At 38.3% G+C, this 20,662-nt stretch overlaps 1 protein-coding gene across 2 annotated transcripts in view; it reads left to right on the plus strand.

The window, feature by feature from the left end:
• Positions 1-20,662, plus strand: part of DCDC2 (doublecortin domain containing 2) — a 188,488-nt gene that overhangs the window by 54,790 nt on the left and 113,036 nt on the right. For both annotated transcript variants that reach the window (XM_015135673.3, XM_078000916.1), the window contains exons 3-6: positions 3,616-3,692; positions 3,814-3,945; positions 13,882-14,028; positions 15,714-15,768. In XM_015135673.3, the coding sequence (XP_014991159.3) occupies positions 3,616-3,692; positions 3,814-3,945; positions 13,882-14,028; positions 15,714-15,768 (411 nt within the window). The remainder of the gene's footprint in view (positions 1-3,615; positions 3,693-3,813; positions 3,946-13,881; positions 14,029-15,713; positions 15,769-20,662) is intronic.

Genomic DNA, 20,662 nt, shown 5'->3' on the forward strand with positions numbered 1-20,662 from the left:
TCATGTCCCTAAAGTACCACCAATTGACCAACCCTTTATCCATGATTAGGGCTCTGGAGAAGTTCCTCTTATACCCAGTTGATTTGGTTTAATTTTTTTGTGTGTGGTTTATTACTTAAAATGCCTGCTAAAAATGCATTTTATATAAAAACGTGTTGCTTTTAAAAGTATGAATCACTTTATATAATTGTCTTACTTTTTGTTTCTTTTACAATTCAGGTATACTACTTTGAGTAGTTTTTCAGATTTTCAGTGTATCTGAAAACACTAATTTATTTTAATTATAGTAACTCCAGGAAATACAACTTTAAGATTAATTTTCAGTTCAGCTGGTTAATCATGAACATTTGGGAAACATTTTTGCCGTGCTGAATGAGGAAAACATTATTATTTAAAACAGATGGTTTGATTGAATTCAAGTAATAATTTACATACTCAGAATCAAATTACAGAATTATTTCAACAATCATGTATTTTTATGAATTTCAATATATTGTTTATAACTATCTGTGCTCTAAAGCAAAGTAGCATGTTTTAGACAACGCAACAAGATTTTTAAAGTTATTTATTTATATAACGTATTAACTGTCACCTTTATTTCAATAATCCAACAAGATTTTAAACCATCAAGAATGGGTATGGTTAGAGAGTCACACATTGAAGAGATAACAACAGAGCATCCTCCGTATGTGCTTAGTGCATTGCTAGGTAAGGCACTAAGGAGGAATGCTTGAGTCCAGGAGTTTGAGGTGAGCTCTGATCGCACCACTGCACTCTAGCCTCGGTGACAGAGCAACATCCTGTCTCTAAAAGGGGGAAAAAATGATATAACCCTCACTCGTAAGTACCAATTTAAAACAATCTCCATGATAAATTATTAAATTAAAAAAGCAAGGTGCTGAAGAATGGGTAAAACAGGACATCACTGCGTTTAAAAATTATATGTATATGCTGTCTACATAAGATAATATGCACGTATATGTATACACTATCTTTGAAGGAATATTTTTAACTCTGCAGCTTGGTGATTAGGGCACAGGAGTGAGAAGGACAATTCTTTTTTACTCTCCACCCCCTTTAACACTTCTTTTTTACTCTCCACCCCCTTTAACACTTGAATTTTATTCAGGTGCATGCATTACCTGCTAAACATTTTATTTTATTTTTTCTTTTGAGACAGAGTCTGACTTTGTTGCCCAGGCTGGAGTGCAACGGTGCCATCTCAGATCACTGCAACCTCCGCCTCCTGGTTTCAAGCAATTCTCGTGCTTCAGCCTCCCGAGTAACTGGGACTACAGGCGCACACCACCACACTCAGCTAATTTTTGTATTTTCAGTAGAGATGGGGTTTCACCATGTTGGCCAGGCTTTCTCAAACTCCTGACCTCAGGTGATCCACCCACCTCAGCCTTCCAACGTGTTGGGATTACAGGCATGAGCCACCACACCCAGCCCTGTTAAACATTTTTTAAAAAGTCAGCATCACTTAGTGTGATGCTACGTGTTAGTGTAGGACTAAGAACCTATGTGCTTAAAATGAAAAATATTACTGTGATTAAATTTTAAAAATTGTACTCTAGAGTATTAAATTTTAACAATTATTGTGCAACTCATAGGCATTGCCAAGCACTGTTTTAGGCACTGGAGAGTCACAGAAAAATTATTCATTCTTGTTTCTCTCTGAGATGGCAAAATTCTACCAAAAATGGAGTCCCATAAATGATCTAGGGCTACTATTTGATTTTTAAGATAACTAGCAAAGTGCATAGCAAATAGTTAGGGGTTCATAGATACAGGTTCACTAAAACTCTACCACTTATTATGTGTGATTTTTAGGCCAATTAATTAATCAAGCTCCAGTTTCTTTAGTAAATTGGGACTATAGCAATACTACTTCAGGACATTGTTTTGATGATTAAAAGATATATAATGCATATAAATTAGTATAGTGCTTGCCATGAAATATAGCACAACTGTTACCTATTTTTTATAAATTAGTGTTATTTGTAAGTTTTCCTTTCAAATAATGGGGTAAAATCACCTAAAACTCAAAGTGCAAGAATCAATACTATAGTAGCTGTAGCAGTTTGAGACAGAAAGTGCAAGAAGAATGAGCGGGGAATGATTGGTGATACCTGAGCTGGGCCTTGAAGAGCAGATGGAATTCCAGCAGGTGGAGAAATGAGGAGGGCGTTTTAGCCAGAGGGGCAAAGGGAAGGCGTGGATGCAGGGGATGTTTTGGGAATGGAGGGGAGCAGGCTGGTTCGACTCAGTGCGTGATGAGGAGTCTGCGTGGAAGGAGTGTTGGTGGGAGATGAGGGCATCAAGTAAGCGGCTCTTGGTCCTGGGATTTCTTGCAGGCCATGCTTGAAAGTTGGGATTTATCTTCCAGTGTTAAAAATGGACACCAGATGGCAGAAGCCTGAAGTAGAGGATAGGGTGGGAGGAAGTCGGAATAGGAATAATGAAGAGAGAGAGATGGCAGCTGTACTTGAGAGGGGCCGTAAGGTCAAGGGGGAAATTAAAGACACCAGGTGGAGATGGAGGGTCTTAAATGAATGGAACAAGCAGAGACAGCCAGGGACAAAATCAAGATGTGGAGTTAGCTTCATAAAGGCATACAGTTCCTTATTCTGAGACAGGCACAAAAGGAGAAAAATCGTGAGGATATAGATAAGGTGAGTTGTGGAGGGAAGGAAGGTTGAGGGGCTTCGTTCCTACTGGCTTCTATTTCTTGACATTTGGACTGAAATGACCTGCTGAGAGTGTGTGTGCCTGGAGTGGGATTTTAGGGGTTAGGTTACGGGTGAGGTGAGATGAGAGGTGAGGATTTGGACTGTCCACTGTGGGAAATGAAAAAAAGAACCGTGGGAGGAGTGGAGGGCTGGCTGAGCAAGCTGTACTGAGGTCCAGCTGATGGCTTGATGCCGAAAGCTGTTCTCAGGTGAGGGCTGCTCGTGCGGCCCCGTGGTTCTAACAGCAGCTGGGACCCAGGAAGCAAAAAGAGAAGCGAAGGTGATCAGATCCACCCAGCTGCAAGGGCTGCGGGAATCGAGGATGCTGGCGTGAGTGTACCTGATTCAGTGGGTTATAGGGGAGAAAGTGAAACCTGGGAAAAATTGCCTGTGTCAGTCTTAAGAGAAAAGGGTGAGGTCAGACACTTGGTGGGGCCCAAGGATCAGAAAGCAGGTGCATGGGAATGGGAAAGGAAAGATGATGAAACACAGTATGTTGGGCTGCAGGCACAGCACTTCAGAGCTCAAGATTTTATAGGATTATTTTATTGTTGTTTTTCAGAATGCATTGTTTAAAAATTGTCCTAATATTTTTGTAATACTCCATGATTTCTTTTTTCTTTTTTCTTTTTTTTGCACAGATCATGAGCAGTGTGCCTAGGGCTTAAGGGAAATTTTTCTTTCTTGAGAGCTTTGTTAAGGGCTTATAATATTGCTAAAGGGTGAGCTCAGAGTTTATATAAATGCCGAGAAAAGCAAGGTTTTAACAAAGGCACAGCAAGTCTCAGGCAGTTCCCTAGAAACCTGTAGATTTTCCTCATAGAAAAAAAAAAGCTAATACAAGCTTAGTGATTTATGTTTTTTTTCTTCGCTTTTAAAGGTAAAACCAGTAATCCATAGCAGGATCAATGTGTCAGCTCGCTTTAGAAAACCACTTCAGGAGCCCTGCACTATCTTGTAAGTTGAAACCCTTTATACTTCAAGTTAAAATTGGCTTGGTGGTTTCCTTTTGGTTTGGAATTTGTGTTGTGGTTTTCAAGGCATAGCTGTTTCAGAAGGTTTGCCTCCTGTTTTCCAGCTTGATTGCAAATGGAGACCTCATAAACCCAGCTTCTCGCCTTCTTATCCCCAGAAAAGCCTTGAATCAGTGGGATCATGTACTACAAATGGTCACGGAAAAAATCACTCTGAGGAGCGGGGCTGTTCACAGGTATGTCAAAACCGTCTTGTAAGTGGAGGAGTTTTCGAATTGTCCAAGATATTTTCAGGAGACTCCGGAGTCACTGGTCTGTAGATTTGAATTTTGGCTCCCCAGTTAGGCGCCGTATGCCTCAGTTTCTTTATCTGTAGAATGGAGATATACCTCATAGAGTTGTTTAAAATGAGGTAATCCACGTCATACAGAGCTAAAAACAGTCATTGACACATAGTAGCACATCCACAAATATTAACGATTTTTATTCTTTGATTTACAGTGACTAGGCAAGCATAACTTTAGTTGAGAAGGATTTTTTGAAAGAGCCAGCCTCTTAACTCTTAATTGTCCTTTTTTTTAAAAGGAGGCATTTATGATTATTTGATAGTTTAGACTATTTGCCTAGGGTAAAAATCAGATATCAGGAAGTATTAGTGCATTTAAAGAGGAGGCATAGAATAATTTAGTGGGATTGTCTAAATGTAAGAAATCGAAAGCATTTTTATCAGGTTCTGAAATTTAAGTGAAGATTAAAATCATAGATTTAAATTATGAAGCCTATGAAATTATCCCTCGATGGAGGCTGACATTTATTTTCCCTCAGGTGGGAGGGTTACAAATAACATACATGTGCACAACATATTAAAAGTATGTATGGGTACATACTGCTTTAGTACAGTACACTCTTCCAAGTTTTTGTGTTTTCATACACATACGATAAAATAGTTCTCAAATGATTGCATATTATGTTCTTTCAGGTAAATGTGTATACAGATTAATGTTTGTATATTTACATGTATTAATATCTACAGTCTCATAGCAATTGAGATTTTAAATATAATTAGGTGTTTTAATTGAAAGGAATACTTTACATGTGGCAAAAAATTCAAATACGGTATAAGTAAAGAGTATTTCTCCTACCTTAGGCACGCCCAATCCCTCTCCCTAGTACTTTTCAGCATCATCCCGGAAATACTCTATGCATATGCAAGCATATACATTTTTAATTTTTAATTTTATTTTTTTGAGACAGGCTCTCACTGTGTCACCTAGGCTGGAGTGCAGTGGTGTGATTTCAGTTCACTGCAGCCTCGTTTGCCCAGATCCAAGTGATCCTTTCACCTCAACCACCACACCTAGCTTTTTTTTTTCTTTTTTCTAGAGATTAGATTTTGTCATGTTGCCCAGGTTGGTCTTGAACTCCTGGGGTCAAGCAATCCACCTGCCTTGGCCTTCCAAAGTGCTGGGATTACAGGTATGAGCCACTGTACCTGGACCACTTTTTAAAAACGTAAATGGAAATACATACATATACGTATATATAAATAAATAAATACATGTATACACACGCCTCCTTGATTTTTTCCTATAATAAATCTTAGAGATTATTCTTATCAGCACAGATACCTCTATTTTATTATTTTTAATGACTACGAAGTATTTTATTTATTTTTATTTTTATTTTTTGAGATGGAGTTTCATTCTTGTTGCTCAGGCTGGAGTGCAATGGTGGGATCTCGGCTCACTGCAACCTCCACCTCCTGGTTTCAAGTGATTCTCCTGCCTCAGTCTCTCAAATAGCTGGGATTAGAGGCACCTGCCACCATGTCCATCTAATTAAAAAATTTTTTTTTTTTTTTTTTTTTTGTAGAGAGTGGGTTTCACCATGTTGGCCAGGCTGGTTTCGAACTCCTTACCTCAAGCGATCCACCCGCCTTGGCCTCCTAAAGTGCTAGGATTACAGGTGTGAGCCACTGCGCCTGGCCCAAAGTATTCTATTTTAACACAAAGTATTCCAAATCCAAATTTTTTAAGTAAGCATCTCATTCTATAAAATAGAATGAATGTTCCCAACCTAATTAATTAGATCAGTTACCTCTTTTTTATAATTTCATTTTTTATTTTAGATTCAGGGAATACATGTGCGAGTTTGTTATATGGGTATTTTGCATGATGCTGAGATTTCGGGTACAGATCTCGTCATCCAGGAAGTGAGCATAGTACCCAATAAATAGTTTTTCACTCTATTTCCCTTCCCTCTCTAGTAGTCAACAGTGTCTACTGTTCCTATCTTTATGTCTATCTGTACCCAATATTTAAGCTCCCACTTACTAGTGAGAATATGTAGTATTTGGTTTTCTGTTCCCGCATTAATTCGCTTAGGATTATGGTCTCCAGCTGCATCCATGTTGCTGCAAAGGACAGGATTTCAGGTTTTTTTATGGCTGCGTAGTATTCCATGGTGTATATACACCATGTTTTCTTTATCCAGCCCACCACCGATGGTCACCTAGATTGCCTTCCACATCTTTGCCATTGTGAATAGCATGGCAGTGAACATAGCAGTGCATGCTTCTTTTTGGTAGAACGATTTATTTTCCTTTGGGTTTGATGGATATTTAGGTCATTTCTAATCTTTTGCTATTACATGTATATGTCTTTTTGTATAAGCAAAGTTTATCAGGATATAAAAGTCTAGAAGTTGAATTGTTGTATTAAGTTTCAAATACCTTTAACATTTTAATGGATTTACTGCCAATTCCCTTCCAACAAGTTTATCCTAATTTATATTTTCACTGGAAGTCTGTAAGCAGGCCTGTTTGTCATACTGTTATCTGTCTAGTGAAACTAACATTTAGTCTTTTCACTCATGTTGAGTGAAAATAGTATTTCATTGTTTTTGGATTTTTATTTAATATACAACATCATCTATTGACTATTTCTTATGTGTCAGGCATTATCCTCAGTGCTTTACATTTTTGACTTAATTAACTCAGTGACCCTATGAGGTAGGTAGTGTTTCTATTCTCTTTTACTAGACATGAAATGTGAGACATAGAGTGGGAAAATTATTTGCCCAGGGTTATGGAGATACTGAGTAGCAGGGCTGGGATTCAAGCCTAGTAGGCATTCTGGCTCCAGAGCCTGTGTTCTTAATGACCAAGGTACTCTGTAAGTAAATGCCACATATTTATATCCATTGTATGTGAAATGTCTGTCATGGCCTTTGCACATTTATCTTATTGATTTATAGGCACTCTCCAGGGGTCCCCAACCCCCAGGCCATGGACTGGTACCCTTCCGTGGCCTGTTAGGAACCTGACTACACAGCAGGAGGTGAGCGGCTGGCGAACATCACTGCCTGAGCTCCACCCTGTCAGATCAGCAGTAGCATTAGATTCTCATAGGAGCACGAAGCCTATTGTGGACTGTGCATGTGAGGGATCTAGGTTGTGTGTTCCTTATGAGAATCTAATTCCTGATGATTTGAGGTGGAACAATGTCATCTCATAACCATCCTGTCCCCCACTCCGTCTGTGGATAAATGATCTTCCACAAAACCAGATCCTGGTGCCAAAATGGTTGGGGACCACTGCTCTAGACATATTGTGGAAATTGACCTTTTCTGATGTGAGTTTTAAGTACGCTTCCAGTTTGCAGTTTCTTTACATTTCTTTTTTTTAATACAAATATCTTAAATTTTAATGCAGCCTAATTTTCCATCTTTATAATCACTACGTTTTATGACTTACTTAGATCTTCCTTACTCCAAGATTATAAGAATATTCTCCTATGTTTTCTCCTTGTATTTTAAAATTTTGTTTAAACCTTTGATTTTGTTGGATTTTATTTTGGTGTCAGAAGTAAAGGCAGATGTTAATAATTATAATTTTTTTTTACATATATAGTTTTGACATTTGACATATACATAAATGCAAACCTACTCAATAAGTAATATAAAGGACACAAAGATATATACAGGTAATTTCATAGCCAGATATACCTATTCATACATATATTAATATGAAAAAATTTACACACAGAAATAAAATATATTCAAATAGAAATGAAAATATAGTTATGTTGCTCAAACACTTGAATACTTGCAGAAACTTTTTTTTTTAAACTTGTATTTTAGGTTCACGGGTACATGTGCAGGTTTGTTACATAGGTAAACTTGTGTCACCGTGGTTTGTTGTACAGATTATTTTGTCACCCAGGTACTAAGCCTAGTACCCAATAGTTATTTTTACTGTTCCTCTCTCTCCTCACACCCTCTACCCTCAAGTGGGCCCCAGTGCCTGTTGTTCCTCTCTTTGTGTGCATGTGTCCTCATCATTTATATCCCCCTTGTAAGTGAGGACATGTGGTATTAGATTTTCTGTTCCTGCGTGAGTTTGTAAACGATGATGGCCTCTAGCTCTTTCCATGTTCCTGTAAAGGACATGATCTCACTCTTTTTTTATGGCTGCATAGTATTCCATGGTGTATATGTACGACTTTTTCCTTATTGAGTCTACCATTGATGGACATTTAGTTTGATTCCTTTTCTTTGCTATTGTGAATAGTGCTGCAGTGAACATATGTGTGCATGGGTCTTTATGGTAGAATGATTTATATTCTTTTGGGTATATACCCAGTAGTGGGATTGCTGGTTCAAATGGTAGTTCTGTTTTTAGCTCTTTGAGGAATTGCCACACTGCTTTCCATAATGATTGAACTAATTTATACTCTACCAGTAGTGTATAAGCATTCCCCTTTCTCTGCAACTTTGCCAGCATCTGTTATTTTTTGACTTTTTAATAATAACCATTTTAACTGGCATGAGATGGTATATCATTGTGGTTTTGGTTTGCATTTCTCTAATGATAAGTGATATTGAGCTCTTTTTCATATGCTTGTTGGTTGCAAGTATGTCTTTTGAAAAGTATCTGTTCATGTCCTTTGCCCACTTTTTAATGGTGTTTTTTTTTTTTTCTTGTAAGTTCATTTTTAAGTTCCTTATAGATGCTGGATATTAGACCTTTGTCAGATGCATAGTTTGCAAAAAGTTCTCCCATTCTGTAGTTTATCTGTTTACTCCGTTGATGGTTTCTTTTGATGTGCAGAAGCTCTTAAGTTTCCCAATTGGTAAATTTTTGCTTTTGTTTTGATTGCTTTTGGTGTCTTTGTCATGAAATCTTTACCAGTTCCTTTGCCCAGAATGGTATTGCCTAGGTTGTCTTCCAGGGCTTTTATAGATTTGAGTTTTACATTTAAGTCTTTAATCCATCTTGAGTTGATTTTTGCATATGGTGTGAGGAAGGAGTTCAATTTCAATCATCTGTATCTGGCTAGCCAGTTATCCCAGTACCATTGATTGAATAGGGAGTCCTTTTCCCATTGCTTGTTTTTGTTTCATTGAAGAACAGATGGAAGTAGGTGTACTATTTTATTTCTGGGGTCTCTATTCGGTTCCATTGGTCTATATGTCTGTTTTGATCCCAGTACCATTGGTTACTGAATTCATGTAGTATAGTTTGAAGTTGGGTAACAGGATGGCTCCAGCTTTGTTCTTTTTGCTTAGGATTGTGTTGGCTATTTAGGTTCTTTTTTGGTTCCATTTAAATTTCAAAATAGTTTTTTCTAGTTCTGTGAAGAACGTTATTGGTAGTTTGATAGGAGTAATATTGAATCTGTAAATTGCTTTGGGCAGTGGCCATTTTCATGATACTGATTCTTCCTATCCATGAGCATGGGCTGTTTTCCCATTTGTTTGTGTAATCTCTGATTTCTTTAGGCAGTGTTTTGTAGTTCTCATTGTAGAGATCTTTTACTTTCCTGGTTAGCTGCAGTCCTATATATTTTATTTTTTTGTGCCAATTATGAATGAGAATGTGCTTCTGATTTGGCGCTCAGCTTGGATGTTGTTGGAGTGTAGGAATGCTACTGATTTTTGTACATTGATTTTGTATCCTGAAACTTTTCTGAAATTATTTCTCAGCTGAAGGAGCTTTTGGGCCAAGACTGTGAGGTTTTCTAGATATAGAATCATGTCATCTGCAAACAGGGATAGTTTGGACTTCCTCTCTTCCTATTTGGATGCCCTTTATTTTTTTGTCTTGTCTGACTGCCCTAGGAAGGGCTTCCAATACTATGTTGAATAGGAGTGGTGAGAGAGGGCATCCCTTTCTTCTGCTGGTTTTCAAGGGGAATGCTTCTAGTTTTTGCCCATTCAGTGTGATGTTGGCTATGGGTTTCTCATAGATGGCTCTTACTATTTTATGTTCCTTCGATACCTAGTTTATTGAGCGTTTTTAACTTGAAGGGATGTTGAATTTTATTGAAAGCCTTTTCTGCATCTATTGAGATAATCATATGGTTTTTGTCTTAAGTTCTGTTTATGTGGTGAATCACATTTATTGATTTGCGTATGTCGAACCAACCTTGATCCCAGGGATAAAGCCTATTTGATCATGGTGGATTAGCTTTTTGATGTACTGTTGGATTCGGTTTGCAAGTATTTTGTTGAGGACTTTTGTATTGATGTTCATCAAGGACAACAAACTTGACCTGAAGCTTTCTTTTTTGTTGTGTCTCTGCCAGGTTTGGGTATCATGATGATGCTGGCCTCATAGAACAAGTTGGGGAGGAGTTCCTCCTCCTCAATTTTTTGGAATAGTTTCACTAGAAATGGTACTATTTTTTGTATATCTGGCAGAATTCGGCTGTGAATCTGGTCCTAGGCTTTTTTTGATTGGTAGGCTATTCATTATGGATTCAATTTTAGAGTTCGTTATTGGTTTATTCAGGGAATAAATTTCTTCCTGGTTCAGTCTTGGGAAGGTGTATGTGTCCAGGAATTTATCCATCCCTTTCAGGTTTTCCAGTGTGTGCATAGAGGTGTTCATAGTAGTTTCTGATGGTTATTTTTATTTCTGTAGGGGTCAGTGGTAACATCCCATTTGTCGTTCCTAATTGTGTTCATTTGGATCTTCTCTCTTTTCTCCTTTATTAATTCAGCCAGTGGCCTACGTATCTTATTTATTTATTTATTTTTAAAACACCAACTCCTGGATCCATTGATCTTTTGAATAGTTTTTCATGTCTTGATCGCCTTCAATTCATCTCTGATTTTGGTTATTTCTTGTCTTCCTCTAGCTCTGGAGTTGGTTTGTTCTTGCTTTTTTAGTTCTTTTAGTTGTGTTATTAGGTTGTTCATTTGAGATCTAACTTTTTTTTTGGAGACAGAGTCTCACTCTGTTGCCCAGGCTAAAGTGCAGTGGCATGATCTCTGTTCACTGCAGCCAGCAAGTGATCCTCCCATCTTAGACAAGCAGCTGGAACTACAGGAGTGTGCCATCATACTCAGCTATTTTTTTTTGTATTTTTTCTAGAGACAAGGTTTCACTATGTTGTCCAGGCTGGTCTCAAACTCCTGAGCTCAGGCAGTCTGCCCGGCTCAGCCTCCCAAGTGCTGGGATTACAGGCATGAGCCACCATGCCCAGCGAACTTTTTGATGTGGTCATTTAGTGCTATAAATTTTCCTCTTAACACAGCCTTAGCTGTGTCTCAGAGATTCTGGTATTTTGTATTTTTGTTCTTAGTTTCAAAGAACTTCTTGATTTCTGCCTTAATTTTATTACCCCAAAGTCATTCGGGAGCAAGTTGTTTAATTTCTGTGTAATTGCATGGTTTTGAACAATTTTTAAAGTCTTGATTTCTATTTTTATTGTGCTACGATCTGAGGGTGTGTTTGGCATGATTTTGATTTTTTTGCATTTTTTGAGGATTGTTTTATGTTTGGTTTTGTGGTTAATTTTAGGGTATGTGCCATGTTGCAATAAGAAAAACGTATATTCTGTTTTGGGATGGGAATTCTATAGAGGTTTATCATATCCATTTGGTCCAAAGTTGAGTTCAGGTCCTGAATATCTTTGCTAATTTTCTGCCTTTATGATCTAATACTGTCAGTGGAGTGTTGAAGTTTCCCATTTTTATTACGTGGGAGTTTAAGTCTCTGTGTGGATTTCTAAGAACTTGCTTTATGAATCTGGATGCTCCTGTGTTGGGTGCATATATATTTAGGATAGGTGAAATGTAATTCTTAATATAATGGCAGATATGAGAGATTTGGTTGCTGCTTTCTTGGGACATGACCATTTTCCTTTAACATTAATCTTATGATTGGCCCCTCCCTATGCTTCAGTATATTCGTATATAAAAAGCATCCCATAAAAATTTATTGAACTTGCTTTTTATGTTTCTTGTGTTTGTAGCAAAAGAAGAACATAGACCAACAACAGTTATATAAAAGAAGGCTAAAATCATGAATTAGAATTTATTCAGTGCCGGGCCAGGTGTGGTGGCTTACACCTGTAATCCTAGCACCTTGGGAGGCCATGGCGGGAGCATAACTTGAGCCCAGGAGTTTGAGACCAGCCTGGGCAACATAACAAAACCTTGTCTCTATTAACAAAAAGAATTTATTCACTACATTCTACCTACCTGCAGAGGAAACAAGTCAAATCTTGGCTGTTTCTAGAGTCCGCAGCTATGCTGGCTTTTAATTTCTAGCTGTGAAATTACTACTGATTGAGATATAACTATTTTGAAGAAAAGTGGAAAAAGAATGCTTGGGTCTAGGCCATTGGCTCTCAAGCAGGTATGATTTTGTCCCTTGGGCACATTTGACAGTGCCCGAAACCATTTTTGGTAGTCCCAACTGGGGATGGGGTGGCTTCTGCTACTATTTAGTGGGTGGAGGCCAAGGGTGCTGCTAATAAACATCTTACAATGTACAGGGCAACCTACTCACCTTTCCAACAGAGAATTATCTGGTCCAAAATGTCAATAATGCCAGTATTTTGAAACCCTGGTCAAGTGTTTTTTGGCATAACATCTCACTATGCTGCCCAGGCTGGTCTTGTACTCCTGGGCTCAAGTGGTCTTCTTGTCTCAGCCTTCCAAGTAGCTGGATCTATAGGCATGGGCCACCATGCCCAGCCTAAGTTAAGGCAGAAAACATGGAATTCTGGGTTAAGTGTTGATATTTAGACTTGTTAGGAGTAGAGGTACAATGTTATAAAGAAGGAGACTTTACCATCTGTATACTAACTAAAAACACAAATACATTTCAGGAATGTTGGTGGCTATTTTCATTGTATTTCATGGTTCTGTATAACATGGCCATTTATGTAATAAGGAAACAAGCTGACAGGTCAATGTTTTGTTTATTTATTTTTTGCCCCTAAATGACATTTAATCTTATTATGTAATATAGGAAGACAGAAAGCTTTTTGATGATACTGAAATCCTTCTGTTTATTAATAGCTCTTGCTTACAACCTTAAAAAATATGCAACGTCTTTCTGGTTTAGTTTTCTAATACTTACTTTCCTGTTCTTTAAAAAAAATTCTGTGGACATTTAAAATCATCTGGTAAAATTATGACTGTTCTTTTAATAAGTAACATATTAATTGTAGTTCATAGCAGCAGTTTTACAGTAAAGGAAGGTTATTGTGAAACTGCTCGATTCTGGGAAGATATAATGTTCACTCTTTTTTTTGCTTAATGGGGACGGCAAAAAAAGAAAGAAGCACGAATGCTATGCAGTTCTGCATCATTAACACTGGCAATGGGTTCTTTTACCTCCTGCCCGCTCACGCCATTGTTCCTGACCTGGTTCTCTGTGTGTTTGTATGTAATACTTTGGTTGAGGGCTGCTGTTACACAGAATATGGTCAGAAACTTGTCAGTCTGATGAATACGCTAAGAAAATACAATTTAAAAGTATTAACGAAATATAAATAGAAGGATCAATGTTCAATGGAAACATAGCTTTATTTAAAGCACTGTGATCTGTACAAGTAAATTTTTCTCCTCTAAAATTTTAATATGGCAGCAATAGGGATGCTTATGCCAGATCATCAGGCTCACTGGGATGAAACCCTGTACAGCCAGATAGTCATTGTATCTGCATTATAACATTAGCATTTAGTGGAATCTATTGACTTTGAGGCATCTATAATGCAATAATGAGAATAGTAACAAATGAGCTAAATTAAGCACAGAATGTTTTTATTTACTATGTAATTTTATTTTTTTGACATCCAGAATACTTTGTAATCTTAAGCAGTTCTTTAAATGTTGGTTAAAATTCTAATTGTTGGTGTTCATATTTTTGACAGACTTTATACTTTAGAAGGAAAACTTATTAAGAATGGAGCAGAATTGGAGAATGGGCAGTTTTATGTGGCTGTTGGAAGAGATAAGTTTAAGAAACTGCCTTACAGTGAGTTAATTTTTGACAAGTCAACCATGAGAAGGCCTTTTGGGTAAGTCTTAATCCTTACCACTCCTCATGCTTTAGTTATCACTTGAAGTAGCACTGGGTCTTTTGCTGACCACCATTATATTTTATGTAATTGATAATCTTATTTATTCACTTAGAATGGAAAGCATATATGGTATACATTGATCTTTGTTTTTACTGCCATGATGGGAGACTGAGAGCTATTGCACAAAAATATAATTTCTGGGAAGTTATGAAAGACTACATTTTTTTTTTAGCATGCGTGAAATTTATAGTAAATACAAAAATTTATTATTGTGAAGAAGATACAGGGCAATGAGCTTCTCTATAGCAAACATTATTAGAAGTTTTTGTGTCTTAATAGTTGCTAGACCGAATAACTTTTCAGTTGGTTTGGATAGAAACATCCAAGAGTGTTAAAAAACCCATAATATTTTATACTTGTTTTAATAACTGTAAAATATAAAAACAACATAATCCCACTTATGCAAATAGGGAGGATGGGTATACAGTTAATGCATGTAAGATTTTAAGGATTATACTTTTAATTGCAATATACTGTAAACAGTTTTTCTCCATGAAACATCATATATTTGTGAAAGATGCTTTATTTCAGCTGAGGAGATACATTGCGGAGTCACCCAAGAAGAGCTCTGGCCCTTGCTGCAAGACCTCTCGGCTTGCTCATGGTGCCCAGGGATCCATCTCTGTTGCTTCTCCCAGAGATTCTGTGGCCACCTTGCCATTGCAAACCAATTTTTTTTTGTGGTTGTCATCTGCAGAGATAGAGCAGAATATCACCAGTGTGTTTGCAATTAATTCACAATTTGTGTAACTTGATGGAGAGGCTGGCCAAGAGCTTCTAAATAAGTAATAGATGAAATGGAATTTCAGGGGTGGTGTTTGGACTATGCAAGAGCACATGATTTTCTAGCACTTTTGAATTATTTACCAACGGACTTATTGCTAACCAACGTTACCCATCCATGAAATCAAATCCTTTAGCCATCTTTGCTAGGCAACCCTGGGTTAACCTGCTGTGAACAACAGTGCGTACTTGATGGTAATAAGAAAACTGTAACTCACGTTGGCCTTTCTCATACAATTAATAAGAATTTTTTTATATATGTGTCCTATTTTTGGAGAGATTCAGTTGGGTTTCAAGATGGGTCTTTTCCTAATAATACAGTTATCAACAAAACAACCTACTCTTACAGCCTAAAAGAATTTTTAATTTTTTGGTGAGGACAACTTGTTTAAAAACTACCTGAATGCAAATGCCAGCGTTTTATCTCTGCTCTTCTATCAGAGGTAGAGATAGGAGACATCACAGAAACAAAGAAAATTTGTTTTTAACTCAGTCTGGAAAAATCATTATTCACATTTGGGAATAATTTTTTGAAATGTAAATAGAACACTTTGGGATCTGGATAAAAATGCTATACAAACTTCAGGCGATACTAAAAGTTTATTTGTAAGCATTGATTAAAATAGTATACAGGAAAACATCACAAATCTTTTGGGATGGAGTTTGGAAATTTTATGATCTTTGCGAATTGGGAAAGTATATGTTAAAGTGTATGTTACCTACCTTTTGTGAAACACGGCAGTAAACAGTTGACTTCCAGGTGGGGATGTTAATTATCTTGCATTGTACATTATTTGTAAACAACATTCAGATTTCTAAATTTCAATTTGTTTCCACAGTCAGAAAGCTTCTTCACTACCTCCTATTGTAGGATCCAGAAAGTCTAAAGGGAGTGTAAGTATCAGATGGTTTCCTCGTTAATTTTCTATATTTTTTATATGATACAAAGAGACTGTCCTTTGGGTTTCAATTAAGTTCCAAGAGATAAAACTTAGCGGCTTTGTGGTGTATAACCAATTAAGTGAAACAGCACTAGAACTTCAGTGTTACACTTATGGTCCTAAACAGAGCTAACGTTTTTTAGAACATGTATTTTTAATTTTTTTCCTTGTGTATACACCTGACATAATTTATATTGCACTTAAAATCTTGGCAATAATACATCAAACTATAAGAACTGATGTAGTAGGTCACATCAATGATCATCCAGTCTTGGTTTCTATCTTTAACAAAGACTGAAAGGGAAGTTTTGGTGAGAAAAGGGGTAATCGTTGTTAATGTTCATTTAAAAGATTGAGAATTGTTCCAAGTATTTAGTTTGCCATCTGAATATTTCCATTTATCATTTATTTATTGTTAATTCAGCAAACATTTTTAAATACCTACTCTGTGGGAGCAATGACAGCATTTAGTAGGTAATTTCCTAACCTACTCGTATTTTCAGTCTGTGCTCCCTGATGGAGTGAGCTCCATGTCATGCCAGAGTGTTGCCTTGGCAGTTCTTCCTGGCGGAAGCTTCTCTTTCTTCCCTTTTGGTTGAATTACCCGGCAAGTTGTGATCAGAACTGATTTGACATCTTCCACCCACACCCTGAATTAACTAAGCAACATTCTTATTTTGGTACTTTGTAAAGTAAATGATTTCTAGGCAATGATATTGTCTCCTAATGATGATTTAGATCCCTCCTTTTTTTGGTTATATCATGTGAAATTCTTGAAAGAAAGAAAAATAATTTTGTATACGTAAGTAATGCCAAACTCAGTATAACAGATATTTATTAAGAACTCATTAGCTGGGACTCTCGTACTATTTATGACAAAAATAAAATAAAAATCAATAGAGCTCTTGCCCTCAAGCAACTTATAATCTACTTGAAATAAAGAAGATAGCTTAAAAAGGCAACAAACAAGCTAATGCTAAACACCAAATATCTAGAGATTGGTGACCATGAGAGGGAGGGAAGGAATGAATGTACAATGGCAGCAGTCCACAGAGGAAGTTGAATTTGAGCTCTGCCTTTGAAACTGTTTAAAATTCAGAAAAAGGTGGATGAGGGGAGAGGACCTTCAGATCCAAGGGAGGGTGAGAGGAACGGGGCAGATGGCATGCGAAGAAGCAGTCATGCTGGCTAACATTTACCAGGCATTTGAGGGCTCAGCACTATGACAAGCTCTTTACAGTAGTGATTTATTTAACCTCACCCCACAAGGCAGGCACCTTTGTCATCTACATTTAAGAAGGAATGAAAAAAGGAATTACACAGAGTAGAAGTGACAGGTTCAAAGGCTCCCATTGAAGGCGGAGGTTGCAGTGAGCAGAGATTGCCCCACTGCACTTCAGCCTGGGCCACAGAGTGAGGCCCTGTCTCAAAAAAAAAAGAAACAAAATAACGTAAAGTACAACACAATACAAACAAAGCCTCCTGCTGAGCAAATGGCAGGGGAGGAATTGCATCCACACAGCCAGCTCAGAGCTCCTGCTCCCGAGCCCTGGGACAGTGAGTCCCTTGGGCTGACTGGAACAGATGGTCCGTTTTGGTGTGGGGGCTGATGTGCCTGACATGGTAGGTGGTAGCAGTTATTACATGACCTTGAATAGCAGAATGAAAAGTCTAGTCTTCATCCTTGAATAGAGGGCAGCCCACAAGGGCTTCTGAGAGGTGATAGTATTAATCTGAGTCCATTTTGGGAACATCAGATCTTTTACATGGAGAAAGAATTCACATGGTGAGAAGCCATAGATAAGTCGATGGCTATGAGGCAGTTGCAGCTATCTTGGTATGAGGGGAAAGGAGCCTAGACTGGGGAGGTGGCAGAGGCAGCAGGAAGTGATGATCTGGAAGAAACCAAGGGACAAAGGATTTGTGTGATGATTGGATACAAGGGGTTAATGGAGAGGTTGGGGCCAAAGATAACAGGTTTTTAAGCTTGGAATTTGAGAAAATGGTAGTTCTATGGCCATGAAGAGGGCAGCCAGAGCAAAGGATGACTACGTAATTTCAAACATGTTGAGTTGGAAGTATCATCAGGAAACTTAGTTGAAAGTGTGCTGCAAGCAGTTGTAAATGGCAGAGCTGAGGCCTGACAAGGGCATCAGGACTAAAGTTACAGGCTTTTTTTTTTTTTTTTTTTTTTTTGAGACAGGGTCTCACTCTGTCACCCAGGGTGGTGTACAGTGGCATGATCATGGTTTACTGTAGCCTTAACCTCCCAGGCTCAAGCGATCCTCTCACCTCAGTCTCCTGAGTAGCTGCGACTCCAGCCATGTGCCACCATGCCTGGCTAATTTTTGTGTTTTTTGTAGGGACAGAGTTTCACCTTGTTGCCCGGGCTGTTCTCAAAGTCCTGGGCTCAAGCGATCGGCCTACCTTGGCCTCCCAAAGTGTTAGGGTTACATGTGTGAGCCACTGCACCTGGCCTGAGTTGTAGATTTGATCAGCCATGTAATGGTCCCAGTTGAATAGCAGACATAGCGTCACTGTGGTACTTCATCACCTGGCACAGCTTGCACAGAGCAGGTCTCACTGGTGCTGCCAAGTGAGAGAATGGATGAGGGGATCCTCGAGGAAGATGGTGCAGTGAGAACTACAGAGGGCCCAGACTTGAGGCAACCTAACTTCACAGGTGTGGGGTGAAAGAGGAGTGAGAAGAATATTTTAGTAGGTGAAAACAATATCAGAGCAACTATAAAGATAATACTCATGAAATTAGGGATTGGAAATTGTATTTTGCTTTTTTTTGTTTTTCTTTAGGACTTTGTAGCAGAATCCCTTCTGTGTACTATATAGATATTAGCTTGTTAATTCTCACCCTGCAGCTAGAGGAATGATGGTTAAACAGAGACCCATTGTAATTGAATAAATTGACCCCAAGTCACAGGGAAAGTCGATGTCAGGACCAAAGTCATGACCCAACTCTTTGTATTCACAGTGACTGAACTTTGGATTGAGTGATATGTTTACTATTGTGAAATTTGAAAAACTAAAATTTTCATTAAAAACGTGTAGAGCCTTTTCTGCTTTAAAATGCATGTGTAGGTACACACATGCAATTTTATTTCTTGCTCATTTGTAAGTTTTTTAGACTGTGTGCTGTGAATACTGTGATACATCAAGGTCATCAGATCAGTTCATCTGATTGAATTTTCCACGTGTTTGGCACAGTAGTAAGCCCCAGGAATATAGCAATGAGCGCAAAGATCTGATGCTCTCTCTGATACTCATGGTCTACTTGAGGAGACAAAGGTGAAACAAGCGATTCCATAAATCAATAGATATTTATGAAGTATGATAAAAATGAAAGAAAAGTGTAGAGTAATATGAGAGACAATAAAAGAAAAATACATTTAGATAGGTGTGTCAGGAGAGGCCTCATGGAGGAAGTGATGTTAAACAAAGACTCAGAGTTATAAGGTATATTTGCATCACATAGAAAGCAAAGTTGTCAAACATTCCATGCTATGATTTACAAAAATGGTAGCAGAGTTTGTCCCTCTTTCTACAGTGTTCCCATAGCACCCTGTATTCATCCATTCCATCCGTCATCCATTCCAAACATATTCACTGAGCTCCTACTAAGTGCCAGGAACTACTGTAGGCACTGAGTGTATAGTGGTAGATAGACAAGGACTTGGACTTATGGTGCTTTGATTCTAGTGTGTGTGCATGCACGCGCGTGTGTGTGTGTTGGTCGGGGGTATGGATGGGATGAATGGGAGTAGACGGATGATCAACTAATAAAGAAATGTACAAATAGTTTCAGATGGTGATAAGTGCTACGGGGAAAATAAAATGTGGCAGGACATGATGTATATAAAATTGTCTGAAACTGAGACCTTAATGATATGTAACGGAGCCAGTTGTGCCAGGGATGAGGCAGGGGAAGAAGCGCATCCAAGACAGAAGAAAGTCACATAGGCCCTTGCTAAAGAGCCTGGCATGTGAGGAGGGAAGAAAGAAGGCCATGAATGAAATTGGAGAGGCAGGCAGGGTTCAATCATGCAGGCGTGCAAAAAGTTTGGATTTTATTTCTTGATGGGGTGCCGTTTGAAGGTTATAGGGAGGAAATGGTATCATTTGCTTTAAATTTTTTTTTTTTTTTTTTTTTGAGACCAAGTCTCACTGTATTGTCCAGGCATGATCTTGGCTCACTGCAACCTCCGCCTCCCGGGTTCAAGCAAGTCGCTGCCTCAGCCTCCCAAGTAGCTGGGATTACAGGCGCCCGCCACCACGCCCAGCTAATTTTTGTATTTTTTTTTAGTAGAGACGGGGTTTCAGCATTTTGGCTAGGTTGGTCTTGAACTCCTGACCTATGATCCACCTGCCTCGGCCTCTCAAAGTGTTGGGATTACAGGTGTGAGCCACCATGCCTGGCCTGCTTTACATTTTTAAGTGCTCATTCTGGCTGTGGTATCTATAGAGAAATGGGTCGGGGCAAGAATAGATGCAGGAGGCAGTGGGACACATACAGGTGAGTCTGACAGGTGGCTGCAGTGGGGCGGACATCTATTATAACTCTTCTTTGAGTATATGGTCATTGATTGATTCGTTGATCCAACAACTATTTATTGAGTTCATATGATGTCCTGGGCGCTGTTCTGGTGCTTCAGGGCCCAGAGATTCTAAAGTACTAAATGCACGGAGGTTACATTCCAGAAACAAATGTACAATACATGTGATATACACCAGGGATAAGCATGAATAAAAATACATGAAGACATGGGAAGAGGAGGTGAGAGAAGGTGCTATTTCAGCTGGGAGGTTGGAAAGGCCTCTTTCAGGAGGTTACA

The sequence above is a fragment of the Macaca mulatta genome, chromosome 4, assembly GCF_049350105.2.
Source record: "Macaca mulatta isolate MMU2019108-1 chromosome 4, T2T-MMU8v2.0, whole genome shotgun sequence".
In the NCBI taxonomy this organism is placed as follows: domain Eukaryota; kingdom Metazoa; phylum Chordata; class Mammalia; order Primates; family Cercopithecidae; genus Macaca; species Macaca mulatta.